At 47.5% G+C, this 21,125-nt stretch overlaps 2 protein-coding genes across 31 annotated transcripts in view; both read right to left on the minus strand.

Annotated features, from left to right (window-relative positions):
* LOC1273881 (monocarboxylate transporter 14) overlaps positions 1 to 18,706 on the minus strand; it is a 30,655-nt gene extending 11,949 nt beyond the window's left edge. For 2 of the 20 annotated variants that reach the window (XM_061663650.1, XM_061663643.1), the window contains exons 1-2: positions 18,303 to 18,647; positions 16,391 to 17,144 (exon numbers count right to left, since the gene is read on the minus strand). In XM_061663650.1, coding sequence (XP_061519634.1) covers positions 16,391 to 16,510 — 120 coding nt within the window. In that variant the 5' untranslated portion in view covers positions 16,511 to 17,144; positions 18,303 to 18,647. Of the gene's footprint in view, positions 1 to 780; positions 1,301 to 2,822; positions 3,303 to 8,548; positions 8,819 to 16,390; positions 17,150 to 17,287; positions 17,403 to 17,906 lie in introns of those variants that run through there. The other 18 variants (XM_061663657.1, XM_061663651.1, XM_061663647.1 and 15 more) reach the window with 17 other exon arrangements.
* Positions 18,707 to 19,102: 396 nt separating this feature from the next.
* LOC1273882 (signal peptide peptidase-like 3) overlaps positions 19,103 to 21,125 on the minus strand; it is a 32,849-nt gene continuing 30,826 nt past the window's right edge. For all 11 annotated transcript variants that reach the window (XM_061663664.1, XM_061663665.1, XM_061663662.1 and 8 more), the window contains one exon: positions 19,103 to 21,033. In XM_061663664.1, the coding sequence (XP_061519648.1) occupies positions 20,965 to 21,033 (69 nt within the window). In that variant the 3' untranslated portion in view covers positions 19,103 to 20,964. The remainder of the gene's footprint in view (positions 21,034 to 21,125) is intronic.

Raw genomic sequence — 21,125 nt, forward strand, 5'->3', positions numbered from 1 at the left:
GGGCGACCCAGCAACCCGTCATTGGGCCGCCGCCAGCAGTTTGAAGGGTAGTACTTGTGTACTCCGGCTATTATTGCCATTATCGAGTTATCATTATCAATCCCTGTGCATTACAAAGCAATGAGGGAGAGAGGGGGATCGATGCGATCTGAAGTGCTCCTATTATTACGTATCTCTGCTTGTCAAGCCACACGCGGTCATCCATCTAAGCGAAGGGCAGCCCAGGGCACTCCAGCGACACACGGTAGATTTATTGGCCATTGCATTGTATTGAATTGGGACGTATTTATTGGGGGCCTGGGGGTATTGTTGTGATGAACGAAATCTTCATCACCAGCCATCACTTTAGCCCATCACGTTGCTACTAGCGATGTTGCATTCTTCGGAGGTTCCAACAAGTGGACTACATTTGAACATACACACAAACACACATACACACGCATCTTCCATCGACTTATAGAACATCTCAAAATTGCTGAGATATTGTCGATTATTCTAATAAAACATCATCGCCACATTGTCACTCCACTGATCTTACATAATCGAAAAGTGAATGTGGTTCTACTGGGTCCAGACGACCCGTTCGTCACTTCGCCTGGACAACACACTCCCATGGTTTTCAAATTTCAGTTTGGATGCATCAAAACAGCTCAATTAATGCCAATTAAAGAATGTACGATTGACGATCACTTTCGCCCAGCAACTGGTACGATTCGCTCCCCCCAGCGCAGCGATCGTGGTGACTACATGGTTCTGGTACTGGTCGGGTTGTCAGCTCACCGTGGTTTTGCTCGCTTTACTGGTCATGGTTGGCACTGGACACACTGTTGCACGCTGCTACACGAACTTATAATCACAAGGTATATGAAGACGAAACGGAACTCTAGCACCACTATTTCAATTTCACACCTTATTGAACCTCACACATCACTAAGAGCAACCTCGAATGCCTGGAATCGCTTGATCTATGTTTCTCAAGACCCCAATCCACACCACACTGATCGCACATGCGAAAGTGAACTTGGAAGTCACCCACACCCGGCCCGGCCGAACGCACAGTATGCGGATGCGTTCGCAGGGCGGTCACAACACCGTATTACTAGCAGAGCAGAGACCGGGAGACACCAAACCCGACTCCTCACGTATTGTACTGTACAGTATGGTGTATCGGTACGCAACTAACACCGAGCGCGGAATGACGCGATTTGGGTGCGGGAAATTGTTTAAAAGCCAATTAAACGAACGGCTGGCCCTCTATCTCGGTGGAGAAGTGTGCAGCAGATCGTGTGTCTCTATCCCTCTATCTCGACGCACGTCAGTGTTGGTGGCTGAACCGGGTGCTCGAACCGATACCACCAACACCCCCAACGACGGAGCACATAGGCATAGCATCATGCATATAGCGACGGTCGGCCAATGCACACGACCACCAATGTGTGGCCGCCGGCAGCAGGGGTGGACTCATTTGGTGTGGAGATATCGTACCAGACGGCGGATTGCCAAACTACCTCCGACCGACTACCAGGCGCTCTGTCTAACGTATCTTCACACTGTCGGGCATCCAAGAAGCCAAGGAGTGTTTATTGTCCAGGGTATATTGAGAAACATCACATTGCGAGTCATCAAGACAGTGTGTGGTTGGGTTGTCTATCACGATCTTGCTGTTTTCCACTGCCTGCTGTTTGCGTTAGACGCGTGGACCCGTTACAATCTTTGTATGAACAGTGATATTGGAATCAGGCATGCAAGTATGACGACTTGATGCGTTGACCACCATCGAGGGCTTTAGGAAGCGTGCTGGTACTGAGTGGCTTGGTGATTCTTTTGAATTGTCCTCTAACATTGAAACTCCATTAGATGGATTCGCAAACAAGGTACGTTACGCCACCAAGCTGCTCATTTTAAATGCTTATCGATTCATCCCATTTTCCCCACACTTTCCGGACCGGACTTCCGGAACCATTCGATCCTTTACACACACGCACACAGACCCATAAACATCTTATTGGTGTTTGTTTTCAATCCCGACATCTCCCGACTGGCGCCATCATAGTATACGGCGAAACTCGGTCCACTGAGTCCGCCGTAAACGGAAACATAAAACAAACTGTCCTGCTTCCACCACGGACGAGTTGGGAGATGATATGGACGGTTCAGCATTACCAGGGTTGCTGCCTGCAACATGCACATGCACACGCCATGCGACGGCCAGCGGATGCAACGAACGAATTCCGACTCCGATCGTCGTCCCCATCGAAAGGCGTGACATTGGCGCACCAACGCAATTTACCGCGCTGCGCTGTTGGAACGGTTTGCTAAAGCAGAGTTGAAACGGCAAAACTGGCGGCCCGAAAATCCAGGTCAATGTTAGCAACGTTGCCCCTTACGCAGGCAGTCTTACACTCTCCTCCAGACGGTTTGGTTAGTACCGGTCGCCGTTTGCAGTAGGGAGACAGCCAGACTCGATTGCACCGAACGTCAGGGAAGTGGGGGAGAGAAAAAAAGAAAGGATCCTACGCATGATGGTAATGTAAGAACAAAAAACAGCAAAAGTTATATTTCCCAGCGCATTGGCAGCTTTCCGGAGCCATTCGTCTCTTTTCACAACCTTCCACAACAGTGCATTCTTAGCAGACATTATTCAGACTGATAAATATGCAACACGGTGCGTACATTATACTGTAACAACAGTCGATGATGATGATGAGGAGGAGGAGGAGGAGGATGGCCGAGTGGTTGCAATCAATTAATGATACAATTTATGACGGCTCACGTGGCTCAGCTATTTTACCGACAGGAGGAAGAGAAGAAGAAACACCTACCCGGCGGGCCTTTTTACTGGCCATGTTGCGCTACTGTCCTGCAGCTGCAGCTGGTAAACTCCGTGGGGGTTGGGAAGGAGGAGAGGGACCCCGTTGCAATACTTCCACAGCGATGGGAACTGTTCTCAACAACCTTCGGCAGGGGAAGAGTGAACGTTTTTGTGCAAGCTTTTCACACCTCGTACTACAGAGTGCACGGTTGCTCCGATCATTCGGTATGGACGGAAGGAACAGGACCAGAACTTTACGGAATCACTACAAACACACGCACGCACACGCACACTGACTTAATGGATGTACTAATCGCGCAATAATGGAAATGTAACGCTTTTACGAACACTGTAGTTTTAATTTTTAAGAGCTTTTTGGCACTGTTTTTATATCACGCAAGCTCCAACATACTTTGGAAAAGTGCTTCTTGGAAGATCCTCGTTAAGTACACCTTTTACTTGGACACTGACACGGATTGCCCGAACTCTACTGGAAGATAGGTATAATGAACACCATAAACATTTGAATGTTGAGCCCGTGCTTTTCTTAATCACTCGCCAAATCAAATGCAGCCTTTATCCCTTTTTCGGAAGCTACCTAAGGACTGCCCATCGGATGCACGATCGTCGTGCAACGGAACGCTAAATAAGTAACACAAGGCTCATCTGCATACTACGTTGCGCGATTTGCAACACTGGAACTGTGCCTCCCTTGCCGAATCTACAAAAGGAATCGTTTGCGAGGCAGTTTTCCTTCCCTTGAAATCAAACTCCCCACCTCTTCTTAAATCATGACCTCCCAACACGCGGGAGATTAATCCGGGCGCGCAAAACCTGGTTCCTCCTGTTGGGCCTTTCACGGCAAATCACGATTACATCACGATTGTCGTCATTAGCTGGCTGGCTGTGTCTTGGTGTTCAAGTTCCAGTAACGGGGCGTTTCGGGGTACGCACATTTTGGAACGGCGCCTTTACAACCCGCTTAATGGCACAATGATTCGCTTCTATCTTATCATCTTCGACCCTCCTTTCCCGCGGGCAAACCCCGTGGTCGCTGCACTGATAAACGGAACAGCGTGGTTCCAGCCCGGGGTGGTTCTTACAAATTCCATGTTACCAATTGCGGTAGTAACACACTTAAAGAGCGGGTTTTTGCTTGTTGTTGCTTTCCCCTTCAGCACACCGTACACTCCACACCTGGTTGCACATACGCACCCCGATCGCTGTAGGAGATTAATCTACGATTCCACTCCATTCAACTGTCGCGCACCGTTGAATGATGAAGAGCCTTTCTTCCCGCGGTCGGGGAAGTTGTACACAAACCACTCGAGGGGTAGGGAATTGGATTCCAGTGCCCGTGTCAGGTGACCGGTGAGACATCTTCAACACCACACCACACAAACGCGCGACTTGTTTCCATAATGAGCATCCTTTAGACGAGAAAAGGCCTTCGGAAGATACTGAGTATGAAGAGTATCATATCCTTGACACGAAGTTATCAAGAACAAGGTCAAGGTTTGTTTTGATTGCTCCAAAATATCTAATCCCCCCTCCCCCCAACTAAACTGCAGCAAAATCGTACTTTTGTTCTTGGATGCCCGATACGGATGCCAAACACCATCGGAAAGCACAACCGCGCTCGACGATCGCGGAATACTGTTTACTATTTCGCTGCTCCGACTCGGCGATCACGCAAAGGCACGATCGCGTGCCCCTGTTGTGTGTGTTTGGTTGTTTGCTGTTTTTGCGCCCATTCATGAAAGCAACACAAACATGACCCTGTCCCTTCCGCTGCTCCACCGTTCGACACCACACACACACACTCACACGACACGCGGAAGGTTCACGAATGCTTCGATGAGCGGCCGTGTGGCGTCCCCATACCTAAACAGCCCCAGTCAGTGAGTTTGTCCCCCGTTTGCTGCTGCCTCGCGCATATTTATTAGCATTGGTGCGCAGCACAAAAAAAAAACTCCCCTGGACAAGTGAGTGGTGGTGGGGCGACCGGTTTTGGTGCCATAACCTTCGACAGAGGCACAACACCACCACCGCCCCCAAAACGGGTTACAGAGCTCTCGGCCGATCGATTCAAACGATCGTGTGCACATGGTGCATTTGTGTGTCACGGTATCATCGGTGCGAAGGTCCGGTTGAAATTCTTCCGACGCCGTGAGAGATGCTGCTGAATGGCCAGCGATCGATACTCAATGCCAATGCAACGGACGAACGGGAGCTTTATGAAGCAAACACCCGCAACGCCCGCCAAGGACGAGTGGAGTGCAGTAGGACACGGCCTGGAGAACGTGTTGGCGTCTTGAGCTCCACAGTGAGAGAAAAAGGAGAAACTGTTCCCCGTCGCTTACCAGCAATTCCTTTCAACAGGCAGCAACTTATGCTCGATTTTGCTGCAAACCGTGTGCCGTGCCACTCCACACAAATACCAAATCCCGATAACCGTGTGTCTAATTAGCGCGCGTTAGTCTGTAATAAAACAAACCTATTCGTGGAACACTCATTAATGCTTGGGACGATCGCAACCGATTCGATCGTGTGTACCACCGCCTCCTCCAGTTCCAATCGACACACAAACACGCTAATGCCAAAGGTATGTAATTTACCCCGCTGTTGCCGGCTGTTGATTTATGATGCCCCGGGCGCGACAAACACTTCAAAGGGCCTTCCCCCCTGCTCGGAACGGATTGGTGAAAGATAATCACGTTGCGATGGCGAGACCTTCAGCGGCAGCCCGCCGCATTGGGCTGATCGTCCTCTTTTGGCCTTGCTAGCTAAAACCGCACCAGCCCGCCCGCAGCATCCACACCAGCTGATTCGCTAACACACAAAAGTCAGCTAAACGATTGCCATCGATAGAATCGGAAGCAGCCGTGCACAAACAAACAGCAGGCAGGCAGACAGACCGTGCTGCTATCCAACTGTCACGTACTTTATCTGTCAAACAAGCGGCCGAAGTAAATAAAGGGACCGCACACTACTACCGTCCGCGTTTGGCGCGCTGCTGACAAACGCCACACAAACACCAACATCACTGTGGCCCTTATCGCTGCGGCGCTATTGTTCGGCGCGTTAGATACTAACCCCGTGGGCAAACACAGTTTCGTTATTGTTCTGCACACACCGACACACACACACACACACACCCACACTTTGCAATCGATTACTTATCGATAAGGGGGCGGTGGCGGGTGATGGGGTTTCGACTTAGATTTAAAAGTGGCCTCAGGGCTTAGAAAGTGAAAACAAGGAACGAGAGAGCGCGTGCATCATTAGCATCAAACGCCACACACAAAGAACCGATCAGTCGATTCGTCGTAGGCCGCCACAGCACACCGACCGAAACGAGGTCAGTTAGCTCCCCGATGACTAACTCACACACACTCACACATGCAAACAGATTCGGATCGATGCGACTCGATAAATGCATATTGAGCGCACAAGGTTAATACGGTTAATATACACAATGAGCGGGATGGGGTAAGCGTGTATCGATCGGACACAACAGCAGTGCCGCGCACAACAGCGCGACATAGCGTCATACGGCCGAATACTAATGAGGGTAGTGGAGGAAAAAAAAACGCAATCACCCACAGACAAAGACGACACAATTGCGCCCAATTTTACGACTGCCACTACCACCACCAGCCGTTGGCGAGAGCGATCCTCCGTAACAGAATCACAGCCGAAATCTCTTTTCGAGAGATCGAGCGACGTAATTTGGGCACAATCAGGGCGCGTTCTTAGTAGCATGTGACGAAGAAGGGTCACTACTTCACCTGATTCTCGGCACACACAAACATACACAGAGCATCCACGAGCACTGCGCGTAATTAGGCCACCCCGGTCTAACACGCCCGCGCCATCTAACGTCGGTGGCGCAGGAGATACACACCTTGACCATGGCTTGTTTTGATGCCGTTTGCGCTTCTATCACTGGTGTGCGGCGAGTACTACCACCACCACCACCACCACAGAGCCAGAGAAGCACCACTCATAGAAACAGCTGTTTGCTATGGTAGTGTGAGCGAGCGACACCGACCGCACACCAGCACAGTAGGCCGAAATGTTTCGGTGTGTGCAAACGCTGCTCCTCGCTCGGCACGTTTGTTTTGGCTTGATTTGTTTGTTTGATGACCCCCGCTAGCTGGTTGCTGCTGCTGAGTTCTCGAGAGCCCTGATGTTTTCTTGTGTGCCGTGTCTCTCGCATCCGGGACAGTAGAGCGACTCTTGGGGCAGCAGAACGCTGCGATATATTGTGCGCACAAAAGCCATTTACTGCGCGGCGTATAAATAATTCAAATTAAAGATTTATTCTTTTGGGGGAGTGTAAAAACAAAGAATGAAATTACAAGATACACAAGATTACTGATTTGTTTTGTTCCTTCTTCAGAATGATCAAGCAATTTTTGTACCGAAAATAAAGGGCTCCACCCTCCCCAGCAGAGGGATCTTTCGTGAGCGAATCACTCAAATCGCGCAAGCGACCGGCGCAGTAGCGAGCAGTGTGTCGATGCTGTCGATGATCGCGGTGGCCACAACACACCACCACCACACCCTGAGCGTGTATATATAGTTAAGTCGATCGCCGACGATGGCACGCAACACACAAGGGCGGTGTTGCCGATCCCTTCGCGCGTGTCCCCATGCCGTGCGCGCATACCTTCAAACACGGGAAGGGGGAGTTTATTCGCTCCGCGTCCCATAGGTCGTGATAACCCGTGCACCGTCGTGTCATGCTCTTGTTTTTTTTTTTGCCCTGCCTTCTCCACCGGAAAGGATTCTTTTTTTATCCGCTTTTTTATTAACGCGGGGCGCTGGTGGCGGTGGGGGTTAGGGGTTACGCGCTCTTGTTTGAGGGTCGGGATGGGCCGCCGACCGTGATTCACTGGTCGGTCGTGCGCGCGCTCAGAACAAAATTTTGTGACTTCCCACACACTCACACACACACGATGCTAGACTTTAGGGGTGAAAACCTCTCTGAAGAATTCACACAGTGTAATGGACCACCTACGTGGAGGATGGTGATCGTTTCGCTTAGTGAGAGAGAGCTTCCCAAGCATTTGTCTGGTCCACCATCTCTTCCCCAAGACAGCATAAGGAGTAACAACGCTGTAACAACGGGTGGACAGACATGACTCAAGCATACTCAAAAAAAAAAAAACCGCCGACTGCATTGCTGCGCGTAGCATTGCAACGAAGAATTCTACCTCACATTGCGACACACGGACGGCGGCTTCGTTACGGAACCCGGACGGCAGTCGGACGGATTAAAACCACCCTCCCAACGACCCCCCCTTCGCGTCGTAATTCGGAGCAAATTACGGTGCCACTCAGCAGCAAGCCAGGCCGATACAGGCACTGGAGCAAGGCGATCGATTTGTTCCTAGACCGTTTCGTACCGGACAGAGAGAGAGAGAGAGCTACAACTGGTCTGCTGGTGCTGCTGCGCAAAGCCAAAACACCTTCCGGATAGAAAATTGTCGAGGGCAGGAATAAAACGAACAGATGTCGACTCGCACGCTATCCCATACCCAGCTCCTCACTCTTTCTATTAATCACATTCGACCGGTCCCTAGTGCAGCATAACGTTAATGCACCTGACTCGCCAGAACAAAGCCCAGTGCAACAAGCACAGCAGCACAGCGCCTTTCTTCGGTGCTAACAGAACAACAGAAAACGCGCGCGCATATTTCTATGTCTTGACCGCACACTGCTACCAACCGAGAGAAGCACAACACACACACACACACACTGGCCCCCGGCTATGGTGGTTCACCTGAGGGCAGAAACGACTGTCCGACCGTTTTGGTTGGTCCCGAGTAAAACCGCGCAAGGGAGATCCTTCGACACACGACGATCGGTGCGAACGGTGGACGAAAAACTGATTTAGCGGAAAATGCGAACCACCAGCTCTACTACACCACGGTAACGCGGATTCGGTCGCGATCGGGGTTCGCTCGCGAACTACCACCACCACCGTATCCCTTGGCGAGCGCGAGGTTAGAGGGTGCCGTCGTACCGTCCACTACGGACAGGGTAGTAGTATGGGTATGATGTACGGTTGTGTGCCGCGACAGCGGTAGTGGCCGTCTACTACTACTACTACTACTACTGCCGGTTTTAGGGTTGCAGAAGACACACACTAACAACAGTGGTGTAGGGCGACGAGAGCGTATGGTACCGCACTACAATATGGTCTTCTTTTTGTTTGTTCGTGCTCGGTCCTTTTCACACTTCACGCTCAGCAACCCCCTGCTAGGAGGGCCGGGAGGGGGTTTTTAATGCGGCTTGTCGGGTCGGTCTTGGGTATAAATAACAAAACATCACACCCGCATACAAAACGCAAACATTCAGAGAGAGAGAGCGAGAGAGAACAACTGAGTAGCAACGCAATTCAACCCCTACCCTGCGCCTACTAGGGAAAGGTGATAATGCGAACGCACTCATACGCTTGGAGAGGGGGAGTTGGGATTGGGGAGGTAAGACGATGCGAAGGTTTTGTGAGTGGTCGCGCAGAACGCATTGCAACAGTGCGCGGCTTTAGGTCTCTCTCGCTCTAATTGTCTCTCCCTTCGATGTCAGTGGAGGAGTTGCCCCCCTTTTTGGCTTTCCACCCCCAAGTGCACTCTCTCTCTCCCTCTCTAGTTGATCATGACGTCGTAAACGTCGGATGTGTGGAGATCCGTGACAGATTTAGTACACCATGGATTGAAAAGTTAGTGGAATGGCGAAGTTAGTGAATGTGGAAACTAAGTACCATCGGAAAAGGGAAACGAACCACGTTAAGGGTTGTAGGGGCTTTCTAATTGTATCACAATACCACATAGCTACTCGCATCATGTTGTGATTTTTTCGAATTAAAATTATTAGTTAGTTTCAATTATTATTTTTCAATTGAAAGGAAAGAAATGACATGGTTCCTTCTCATGAAAGAAGAAATTAGAATATTTCATTTTGGTAATGGACATAACAATTCCCAAGTTTTCAGAAAAGAAATATAAACCATCACACTAATTTACATTCGTATTCGAACCGGGATAATTACTGTACACATCTTATAAATATTTACTATAAGATGTAATGAATTGTAGATAAGTTAGGAGAAGGAAAAAAAGGCAGCCATTACAATCATCATCATCATGTACGGCGATCTCAACCACTGTCGTCAGCTTATTAAGCTTATTAAGCCACCGACAAGGACATTGTGGACGTATTTTTAAAGAAAATAAAGATAAAAGTCGATTTTAAAAGGCTTGTGCTAAAACAATCTTCAGGATAAGCACTTTGAGACATCTTAAAGACGAGACTTTAAGGGAATTAGCTCGAAATTTCGAGGGAAAATGCCACCTGGGAAGTGAAGGCGACAAGATGGCTAAGAAGCATCTTCTCTAAACGACGAAATCAACGACTGGCATACGAAGGGTTGAGACTTTGTGTGGTTTCGAACACACCTGCAAAATACCAAGAGCGTAAATCCGGTTGTAGCGCCGGATAAGTAGACAAGTGAGACAGCTGTGATAAGTGAGCAGCCTTGTTTGAAGTAAAATTTTACCAAATCCTCGAATACCTCGATACGTCGAATTTTTTTTTCCAGCTTTATCTACGTAGCTTATCAAGCAATGGATTTGGCCGATTGCGCTAACGATGACGACGCGCCCTTGTGACGCGTTCGAACCAGTGACGCGATGTTCATTCTCCACTTAAAACCAATAGCGACATTGCGACGCAGTCCGCTGGCTGTTTGTAACGCCTATAGTAACGCTTTCGTAACGTAAAACAAATCGCAACGATTTAGTCAAAACAAATGAAACCACCACCGATTTGATCGTGTACCCCATCAAAGTGATAAACTAGAATAAACAAAAAGCTTATATGATCATCATCAGCCACCGGGGTTTGCTAAAAATAGACAATTTCAATTGAAATTACTTCGCTGGATCTTTGCTTACATCGTTATCCGAGGCAGGAATGTCTGTAACTGAGTAGATGCCACACTAAAAAAAATTTACTAACGATAACCACCATTGAAAGAATGTTATAAAACATTCATATTATCCCCTTTTTTGGCATTGACATAACATACATTCAGAGTACGCCATTTGCCTCGCACGGTGGTAAAATATAAATCAATAAAAATTGCCAACGGCCAACGTAACCCAGCTCTTACAGGGTTTCCCACGATTTATTGGTCAGTTCCCATGATTTATTGGTGCGTTCCCACGATTTTTTGGTCGTATCCTATAGATTTTTGGTTCGTTCCCATATTTTATTGGTATTTTCCAATTGGATATCAATACAATTGGACCAAAAAATTCTGGGAAACGACCAAAAAATCGTGGGAACGCACCAAAAAAATATGGGAACCCACCAAAAATTGATGGGAACCAACCAATAAATCGTGGGAAACCCTGTAGTGAGCCCCATATTCCAAACCGACGTAGGTTGGTCTGATGACAAAACAGAAACGTCACTGACAGCTAATGATATCAATAAACATCAGAAGAAAAGATGGGCAGGCAAATGAAAATGAAGGCATGTTAGCAAATTTGCACATTCTGTTTGACAATAAATGCGCCCAGTTACGGTGCTACTTTGTCCATTACGGAGCGGAGAGAGAGAGCGAGGGGTGATGGAACGTCTGAATAAAATGCTAACTACGCCATGCCCATGGCCACAATACCCATGGCCGCAGTGTGTTATATTAGAAACAATAGATTAGAGACAGCTATAGTTAAGCTGCCTACTGTTCCCAAGGAAATCGTTCCACCGTCGGCGGCTGCAAGGAAACGTTCCAATATAAGGCGTCGCCGAACCGAAGCTGCCCCGAAGGAACAAACGCGGCCGTGCCTTTTGGACGGCTGTGCTCCACTCGTAGCAACAACGAAACAAGTTGATGCAACCATTTAGCACGCTAAATGGATTTTCGCTTCCTTTTATTCGTTTCCCGATCGTCCCAGCTCCACAATTCACAACCAGCGACCCGGCCCGAGGCAGTAACCGATCCCGATGGGCTATTAATTTGCACACTAAACAGCCACACACTCGCGAGTTTCGGTGGGTTGGTAGGGGAGGGAAAGGAGAAAAAGGATCGGTCTCCTCCCACGGGGCAGTTCGTTTCGTCAGTGGCGAATAAACGGGGCTAGAGCTTTATTGCTGCGGGCAGGAAACGGAGGTATGATATGGTGCTAAACGCACCTCAAATGTTCATCAAGCAACATCCAATTCGTATGTAATCGTGATATGGGGAACGGACTGTTTTTTTTGGCGCACAACAAAAAGGAAGTACAAATTGTAAATGTAAATTAACAGTTTAGCTATCCCCAGGTAATGAGCCAAACGCAATCAAAGATTCAGCATAAGGTGGTAACACGGATGAAACTGGCTCAACAAAAGTGCTGCTGCTGCTGCTGCTGACGTACTGGACGTGTTCGTGCTGGAGGCTCGTTACGAAAGGATAAGGAAGATAAAGCACACGCCACCCCCATACCACCGTTGCAGGCACAAAACGATGCAAATAGATAATTAGTTAAAAAAATAGAAACTTATCACGCTTGGCGCGTCATCGCCGCATCACAAATACGGTAAGAAAAGCCCTCTTGCTTGCCACACAGTGGACACGTGGCGACACGTATTGGTTCTGGGAACTGTTTGATTGGGCCTGGGTCGTAGCAATAGTTACAATTTTTCAAAGTTACAGCCAGCCTCTGCAACAGTGGCACACATTAAAGCCACACATGTGTAGCAGTAGTAGTAGCTTGTTGTTGTTGATTAGCTGGAGTGACCAGGGCCACACAGTCACACAGGCCACGTTTGTTTGGATGTGTAATTTAAGATGAACTTTTTGATAAAAATATTTGCCTTTTGCATTCTCACTGGATCGATACTGGTCACTGGTTTATAGGCAGTTGGTCCCGAATCGGTATGTACCATTTGCGCATGAGAGCATGTTTATTCTTTGTGGATTTTGACTTTGCATGCAAATGTACAACCATTGAAATAGGTAAAATGATATCTTTGCTAGGGCAAATTTTGCATACATTATAGATCCACTAGCAATCGTTTCAAAACGACTTTCAGATGTTCTCTTTCCGCAAGGTATATATTTCTATTTGTGTTTTCCAATTAGAATTGTGGTACTCTTTTATTACTTGCTCCTCCTCAACTCATTTTGAAAGCAAATAATATATTCAGATACCTCGGACGTTTGTACATTGGTACAACCTTTATCACACGCCACACTGAGTTTATCCGATGTCTGACTAGGCCACAAGGACGAAAGCAAGGCGTCCAGCGACTACATCTGATTCTCGGTCGAACTGGAAAGGGTTTGTTTTTCATAATTTAAACTAGCTCGTAAAAATGAGTTAGTCAGCATGATGATGAAGCCAAGCGTCCATTACCCGACCCGATCCCGGCGAGCTGTCGATTCCCTTGTCCAGAAGCTTTGAAGGCTATTAAATTTCCGCCTAGCCATGCCAACTGGCCGCACTGGCAGGCAGGCAGGGCAGTGTCATAATACAATGACAAAGAGATGATTCGTTGAAGGCAGCAATAGTTGGTGTGCCGGTGTCTGTATGCGATGCGACTACAGGCTGTTGTCTAGTCCTTTGTGTCCAGAGTACAGTGAAGGTCCAACATATTAACTCTTTGGTGAAATGTCTCAAAATAGTATAGGTCGTAAGTTTACCATTCCCGCTGTGTGCTCTTAATTGTGACTTCAAGGGTGGCCCAACAGTTTAATACTCATTTAGACAGCTTCGGTGGTAAAAGCTGGAACTTTTCCGTTACGTAGTTGAAACATAGAAAGCCTTAAGATTAAGTGAGTTGCATAATTGTTACACCAAGAAAAAGGATAATCAATGTTGAGTCACTCTCTTGGTTTGATGCCACAACTAAGAACAAATTGAGTGAAAAAAAATCGCAAAATATCTATGAAGAAATGAGCAAAACCTCTTCGTCTTTGATAACATGCAACGTGATAGACTTACATATCGACCTGTCTAGTTTATTTCAAATGGATGGCTTTCTGTAACTTCTAGTAGGGAATAAGAATAATAATTACCAAGAATATTTTTACGGAAAGTAAATTACCAAAATAAAAGTTAAATAAATAAAAGAAAAGAAAAAAATATTGACAGAAACCATTAGCTTAGCTAGTTTACTTTCATGCCGTAACTAGGGGACTGACTTTACCAATACTTATACATGTTGGGACGTAAATCTTCATCTTGAAAGTATTAACGGTTCAATAGACAAAAGTAAAAAAAAATAACTTTGAGCATCGATGGAGGTATCGTATTTCCAAAAAAAACACAACGCATTGCCTTTTAGGTAGCCAGAAATATTGAATTACTCTATTTTTTTATATTGCGAAGGAATAGTCCAATTACCTTAAAGGTAATCTTAATTAAAAATTCCACTTCTAACATGGAAAACATTTGATTCGTTGCTGTAACAATGAAATTTGAGATTGAGGTTAAATTAGGACGCAATTTCAACCACAATTCTGCCGCTACGTGCACTGGCTGAGATTTTGTGCATCATTATACAGGGCTTCCCAAATCAATTTCGAATGTAAACATTGTTATTCACCGCGTGCAAGATGTTAATACACATCAATTAGATATTTCTTTTCCATCATCACATTTCCATCATTAATTTCTTCAGTATGATTTTCAAAACGTCTCAAACTGGATTGAGTTTGACATTTATTTGTTATGTGTTGAAAATCATGTGTAAAAATTGAAAATTCATTTTGAAGCAAATATACCATTTGACAGCTGTTGAAAAACAATTTGGATGCGATGAATAATTTCGTACACATTCGAAAGTGACTTGGAAAACCGTGTAAATTACAGGATTTTCCAAGTCAGTTTTGAATGTAAACATTGTTATTCACCGCATGCAAAATGTTGTTCCACATCGATCTGGCATTTCATTTCCATCACAATAATTTCCAATTTAAGCATGATTTTCAACACGACTCAAGCTGGATTGAGTTTGACAGTTTTTTTGTTATGTGTTGAAAATCATGCGTAGAAACTGAAATTCCATTTTGAAAAAAATAAACCAAGCTGTTGAAAAACATCTTGGATGGGGCGAATAACAATGTTTACATTCGAAACTGACTTGGAGAACCCTGTAACATGATAAACAAACAAATAGCTTGATTGAAATAGATGACAAAAACAATACAAACAGGTGGTCATTTAAAATAAAATGAATAACAAAACATTGGGTTTATGCTGCATAAACTGCCAGCGTATATTGGCTCTATATATTGTTTCAATTCTTGTTAATATTATTTGCCGTAAAATTCTCACCGAAATTGCCGTACACCAGGAACAAGTTGCACCGAAATGCCGTACATCACTGTACATTAGTTCTCGCTAACAAACAGTTAACTGGACCGCTCCTCTCGTCCCCCTACCATCCCCCAGAAAGATAACACCCAGTGCGCACACGTGTTGCAGCACCCCCCATTTGCCCTAAGATAGCCACCCCGTCACCCCATTCGCATAAACGGTGGGAAGGGGGGCGCTTTTTTACGAACATAAAATCCACAGCTACATTGTACAAACCGAAAAAAGCACCGACGGAAGCGAAGAAAGCGAAGAAATGCTCCGCCAGCCAAAGCAAGCAGTAATGTAGTAGCGTCATCATCATCAGCCTCATTTAATATCTCACTCGATCATGGCGACAGCACACTGTTGCACGTGCGAGCGAGCCAGCGGAGGACCGCGTCCACGCGCTGCGGTGCTTGGGTGTTGGGTTCGTACTGAGCTCACACCGCGTTACGGATGGGAGAAGAGAATGAATGGATGGAAATGGAAACTGCAAGCGTGATAGCGCAGCAGACCAGTTCCGGGAAAGACGGCAGCGATTCGTATGCTTATTATAATGGGACAGCCGTAGACAGGCCATCGTGAGAAGGGCTGAAGTTTGGAAAGGAAAACAACAACAACAAAAACAACGGTCACACACACGCTCACATTCCACCACATTTGCATTCCCAAATCGTCCACGCGTCGGATAACTTACTTCTCACCCCCTTCCCATCGCACACACTCCATATCCCTGTGTGAAACTGATATGTTGAATAAGTCCCTCCTCTCCCCTTCCCTTCCGTCCTCCACCAACTTCGCCCCATCGAAACTGTTGGCGCGTGGACCCTTTCCGCCAGTGCTTGCTACGCTTTTCGCAGGACATTCGACGCACATTCTTCTTTCTGCGCCGTTCTCTAATGCAAACTATAAAAACACCCTGACTCACACACACACAGAGCAGGCCATGGCGCATTTGTGAAGCGAAAATGCAAACAACAACAATCCCCGCTGACTCTTGCTGCGTACGTCCATATACAGACACAATTGGAGTGTGGGAAGAAGGGGCGGGGGGGGGACAAAACCGGGACAACGAAACTGCGCGACGCAACACGGCGAAGCGAATGCGCAAAGAGAGAACGCTAAACGCCTTTAACATTTATGAATGAATGAATGAAGCGAGGCCAAAGGATTTCGTCCCCGCCTTGGCCTCCCTCCACTGCTCCTCCCTCCTACTTACCACCAGGAAGCGATCCGAGCGCATCGGGATGATGCCTCCATCGTCGTCCTCCTCCTCCTCGCCGCCGCCGGCCTGGCCGCCACCCTGTTCCGCATCCTCCTGGCTCGCAGCTTGACCCATTTTTCTTCCTACTCTCTCTCTCTCTCACACACACACACACTCGCACGAATGAAGCACTATCCCTCCCCGTTTCCCGCTCTGGAAAGACCGCTATGGATGGATGGGAGAACCGATGGGAGGCGGTCGGATGAGTTGGATTGATTGGCGCTGGGTAGCGGAAACGAGGCCAACCTTCCACCGAACCCTCGCGTTTGGCCCTTTCTTGTTTTAGGCTGTAGGGTGCTTTCTCTACCACCACCTCGGTACGGCACTGCCACCGAAGGACATGGCTTTCCCGATACACACTCACTCTCACACACACACACTCTCTTCCAGCAAGGATGCACAACAACGACTTCTTCTGTGTTTGACACTTTGTATTATTGCGTAAATTACGCCACCACTGCGTGCCACCGCCAAAACTAAAGGGGTTTTGGAGGAGCCACACACACACACCACGCACAGCACACACAGCACACACTTTCAGAGCAACACAACGACACCACTGCTCGGTCGGCGACTGCTGCGATATGGCACTGCACTTTCCCGTTATGCGCTCGTTATGCTACTACACAGCCCCCACCCCGCACGTGGGCAGCCCGACGACAATGGTGAAAGAAACGGTGGCGGTGGCGACGGCAGCAGCAGTAGGGAGCTGAACTACAAACCGGGAGAACAGAAACGAAAAGATGGAACAAAAAAAGAACGCAACATAATTACAATCTTTTCACCGGGGGGAAAGGCTGGGTTTTTTTCGGTGGTTTCGGAGGTGTTCCTGTTCGGGGGTTGAAGCAGAACCTGTACCGCGGCGCGCTGGGGTGTGTTTTCCGTGCAACAAACCCCCGGGGCCTGCGAGTGTGCACAGAGCACTGGTACAGTCGCACACACGCGTACTAGTAGCACTGGCACCGAGGCACTGAACAAGAAACGGGATAACGCACACACTCGTGTCCTGCGATCCTGGAACGAGGGAGCAGCTACTGGAGTTCGACCGCACACCCAGACATGCACACTCATCCAATCAGACACCTTTATGAAAAGGACTCAAAAGTGCACACACACACACACACCTGCAATGGGGATATCCAAAACACGGCTCACAATCAATTAGCCTCTCTCGCTCTCTCTCTCTCTTTGCGAGTGGTACGGTAGTCTGGCGTGTGAATCCTGTTTATCGCAGCCAACTGTGATTTTTGCATTGAAGCCGCCGCCGTGTACCAACCGTACGCTGTTCTTCCGGGGCGCCTTTTTACCACTGTGTGCCCAGCTGCGTGTGTGTGTGTGTGTTCACATAAAGCTTTTTGAAAAAGGCGTTCGATGGTGCGACCTCCGTCCACTGTCCCGGCCACCCAACTCAAGTCAATCGATTATCCTTCACGCTGGCGTGTATCCTTTTTCACACTGGCCGTTACCGTACAACGGTAGCGCAGTACAGGAAGCAGCAGCACACACACTTTTATGAACTGATTTGCACGGCTCAACGTACGCAACTACACCGCACACGGGTCGACTGCAACTGCTGCAATACCGCATGGTGGTGGCTGCACCTGAAGGGCAATAAAACAAACCCCTTGGACGGCGTCCCCTTGCTTCCACCCTGCCTTTGCCGGAACCCCAGGAGCCCTGTTCTGGGACCTTCTGCTGGAAACCGAAAACCGACACACGAGATATTCGAGTAGCACGATGAGCACGATATTTTGCTGCTGGTGCGCTCGTACTACACGCGGCAATGGGCTCCTTCGGCTGTGTTTCTGTTTTCTTCTTCTTCCTCTTCTTTTCCTCCTGCTCTTCGCGCTCTCCTCTGCGTTATCACCTGGTACCAGTGCTTTACAGGCCGCCGCGTTGCGATTTCCGTTCCCTTTCGATTTTGGGGGCCGTTCCCCACTTTATTGCGCCCGAGCCGCCACTGCCCGATGATACGGCCGTCTCTGATATCGTGCCGTCGCTCGAACGGCCGGGGGGGGGGGGGGGGGGGGGGAAGGGATAGGTGGTCGACCCCACCAAACAAAAAAACCCGCGGCGACCCAAGTGTGCGCGCGGGTTGCACCAAAATTTATGAGCGTGGTACGACGGCCCGATTAAAGGATTAACACGACGGCTGGCAAGACACGGCCGCACGCACACACGGCGGTCCGAACGGTCGAAAACGTATCGCCACCACTCGTGCCATTTTTGTCAAAAATTAGTGTGGGCTCCGCTCCACAAAACATAAACAAGAGAGCGCCGCTGGAGCGCGTGCAGGGAGCGAAAGAGAAGGTGCGAGAAACTGTTGTTTCTGTTTCTTTCTCTCTCCGTTGCAATAATTATGGCAATAGGGCACGGGTTGTGGGTACCTTGGGTTTGGAACTAAATCCACCACTTGCATGTATGCACCTTGGGCGAATGTCAACCCGCGCGCTCGGTAGGGTTTCGTGCAGTTTGCTCACCTGTTCGAGCAGTGCGCGCTCACCGTGCAGCGAGGTGTAAGTGGATTTTTGTGCTCTTTTGAACAGATTCGTTTGCATTCGTTTTAGTTGTTTTTCTTTCCATTTTTGCAACCACTTTTGCACAATTGTGATGAGTGTAGTTGTATTTGTCATCATGAGTGAAACAATAGCTTTCGATTCCGTAGCATTTCTCTTCAGAAGATTCTTTTCTGGAAAAATTAAAAGTTATATTTCTTTTTCACTATTATTAACAGTACTTTTGATTATAGAAAAAAAAAAAACGTATGTAAAGTATACATTCGAGACGGGGCAGAGATTTATATGAAATTATATGAAAATTAAAATAAAACAAAAAGGTAAAGAAAGAATTATCACATTATGTATATCGAAGTGTTCGGGTTCCGTGCAAACTCACGTGTGCGAACTGCAGCTCAGCAGCACACAGGGAGAAAGCAGTTTCACCGGGTACAACATTTATCGGCTAAAAAGGTGTACGATGATCATGATCTGGATGAACGAAACGCTGAATCTGTTTGTAACGAATTGCCTTACCGGATGCCTTTGTTTAGCCTTCTCTGTCTCTCTCTCTCTCTCGTTCTCTTTGCAATTCACTCACGAAAATAAAAGTTGTCAATATGAGTCAACCCGGAACGGAACCGTAGTTTAAAGGTGATCTATGCTCTATACGGTTTTTCGTTTTAGTATTCCCATTTTGTCTTACATGCCAAACATGAACCAGCAGATGTAAGCAGTACTGGTGCGGTGCGTCGTATAGGTACGTTCAGTTTTTACATGATAGTTTTAACATTTGTTTTTTTTTTTTGTATGAGAGCAATTGTATATCCTTTGCTAACCCGGGTACAATGCGATGCATCTATACCAATTCGCACCTACTCAAAAATTCAGAGATGAGAAAAAAGTTTAAACATAATTAATATTGTAGTTGCATTACGCCAAACAGTACTGCGCTGTAACGGTCAATAAACTTATCCATCCGATTCGCTAACAATGCTAAGGTACGAAGAAAAATGCGTTCTGCTTTAAATTTAAAACATCCACGGCCATATCATGTTCCTCCGGGAAGAGAAAAGAGAGACGGAAAGAGTGATAGAGAGAAAGCGAGAGATAGCGAGAGACAAAAGCTGCGCGATTAGAAAAAAAACCAAATGTCTGTCGCGCGCAAAAACAAAAGAACACACCTTTATCCGGTATAGCAGGTAGTAGGCGGCAGGCAAGTCAACGGAAGCGTGCACTGCGCGCTGCAACGTGACTCACCAGGCGTGTATGAATCGTTCGTTGGTGTAATATGCATAGGAAAGTGGGTTGTGTACAGAGACGATGCAAAATGAGATGTAATCCTATAATAACCTAACTCGTACGTGCGCGCGCCCGAGCGTACACCTGTACCGACGACACTCTGTCGTCTCTGCTCGTTTTGATTAGCGAACGTTTTCTGCGTTTTCTGCCACCGGCACACGGTTCTGAAAACACACACACACACATACAAACACACAAACGGCTCTACTAATTCCCTAACGCCTAATCACATTCAAATATTGTTAAACTACCTTAAATGATTCATTCGTGCCATATCGCCGTCCACCCCTGTTGCTTGCATTCGCTCCCTTCCCGTCACGTTAAACCTAACCACAATCTAAACCTACACTGCTGCTACCGTGCCCGGAAGGTATTTCCCGTGCTGGTCTCGAGTGCTTTCCAGGAAAGGGGGGTGTGTACTAGAAAAAGGGATCTTTGTTCAAGAGTTTTGTTCAATCTCGGCATATCCACACTGCCCACTTATTGACTTTCCCCCCTTCGGCCCGGTACCGTCAGTTGGGCGGTACCAGCATGAGATACGCTATGTACGGTTGCATATAATTGCAGTAGTAGTTATAGTAGTAATCCTTTTCCTAGTACACTACTACGATCGATCGTTCGCCCCGTGTACGTGTGTTTGTGTAGTTAGTTGCACTTAATACTATTTTGCGTACAGAGTTGTGTGTTGCTGTATTGTATTCGCTTCAGTGGAGAGCATGTGATCAGTGTGGTTTATACCTCTAGCTGCTTCGAAGCTTGTTGGATGATGAACGGTTCACTCCACATGCGTCGCAGATCACCCTGACGAAATGGGGAATGAAAATTTGAAAAAAAGAGAGAGAAAGGGATTAGCATATTGATCTCGCCCGCGTTAACGCGCCAGTCCAGATTTA

Source organism: Anopheles gambiae, chromosome 2 (genome assembly GCF_943734735.2).
Source record: "Anopheles gambiae chromosome 2, idAnoGambNW_F1_1, whole genome shotgun sequence".
Classification (NCBI taxonomy): domain Eukaryota; kingdom Metazoa; phylum Arthropoda; class Insecta; order Diptera; family Culicidae; genus Anopheles; species Anopheles gambiae.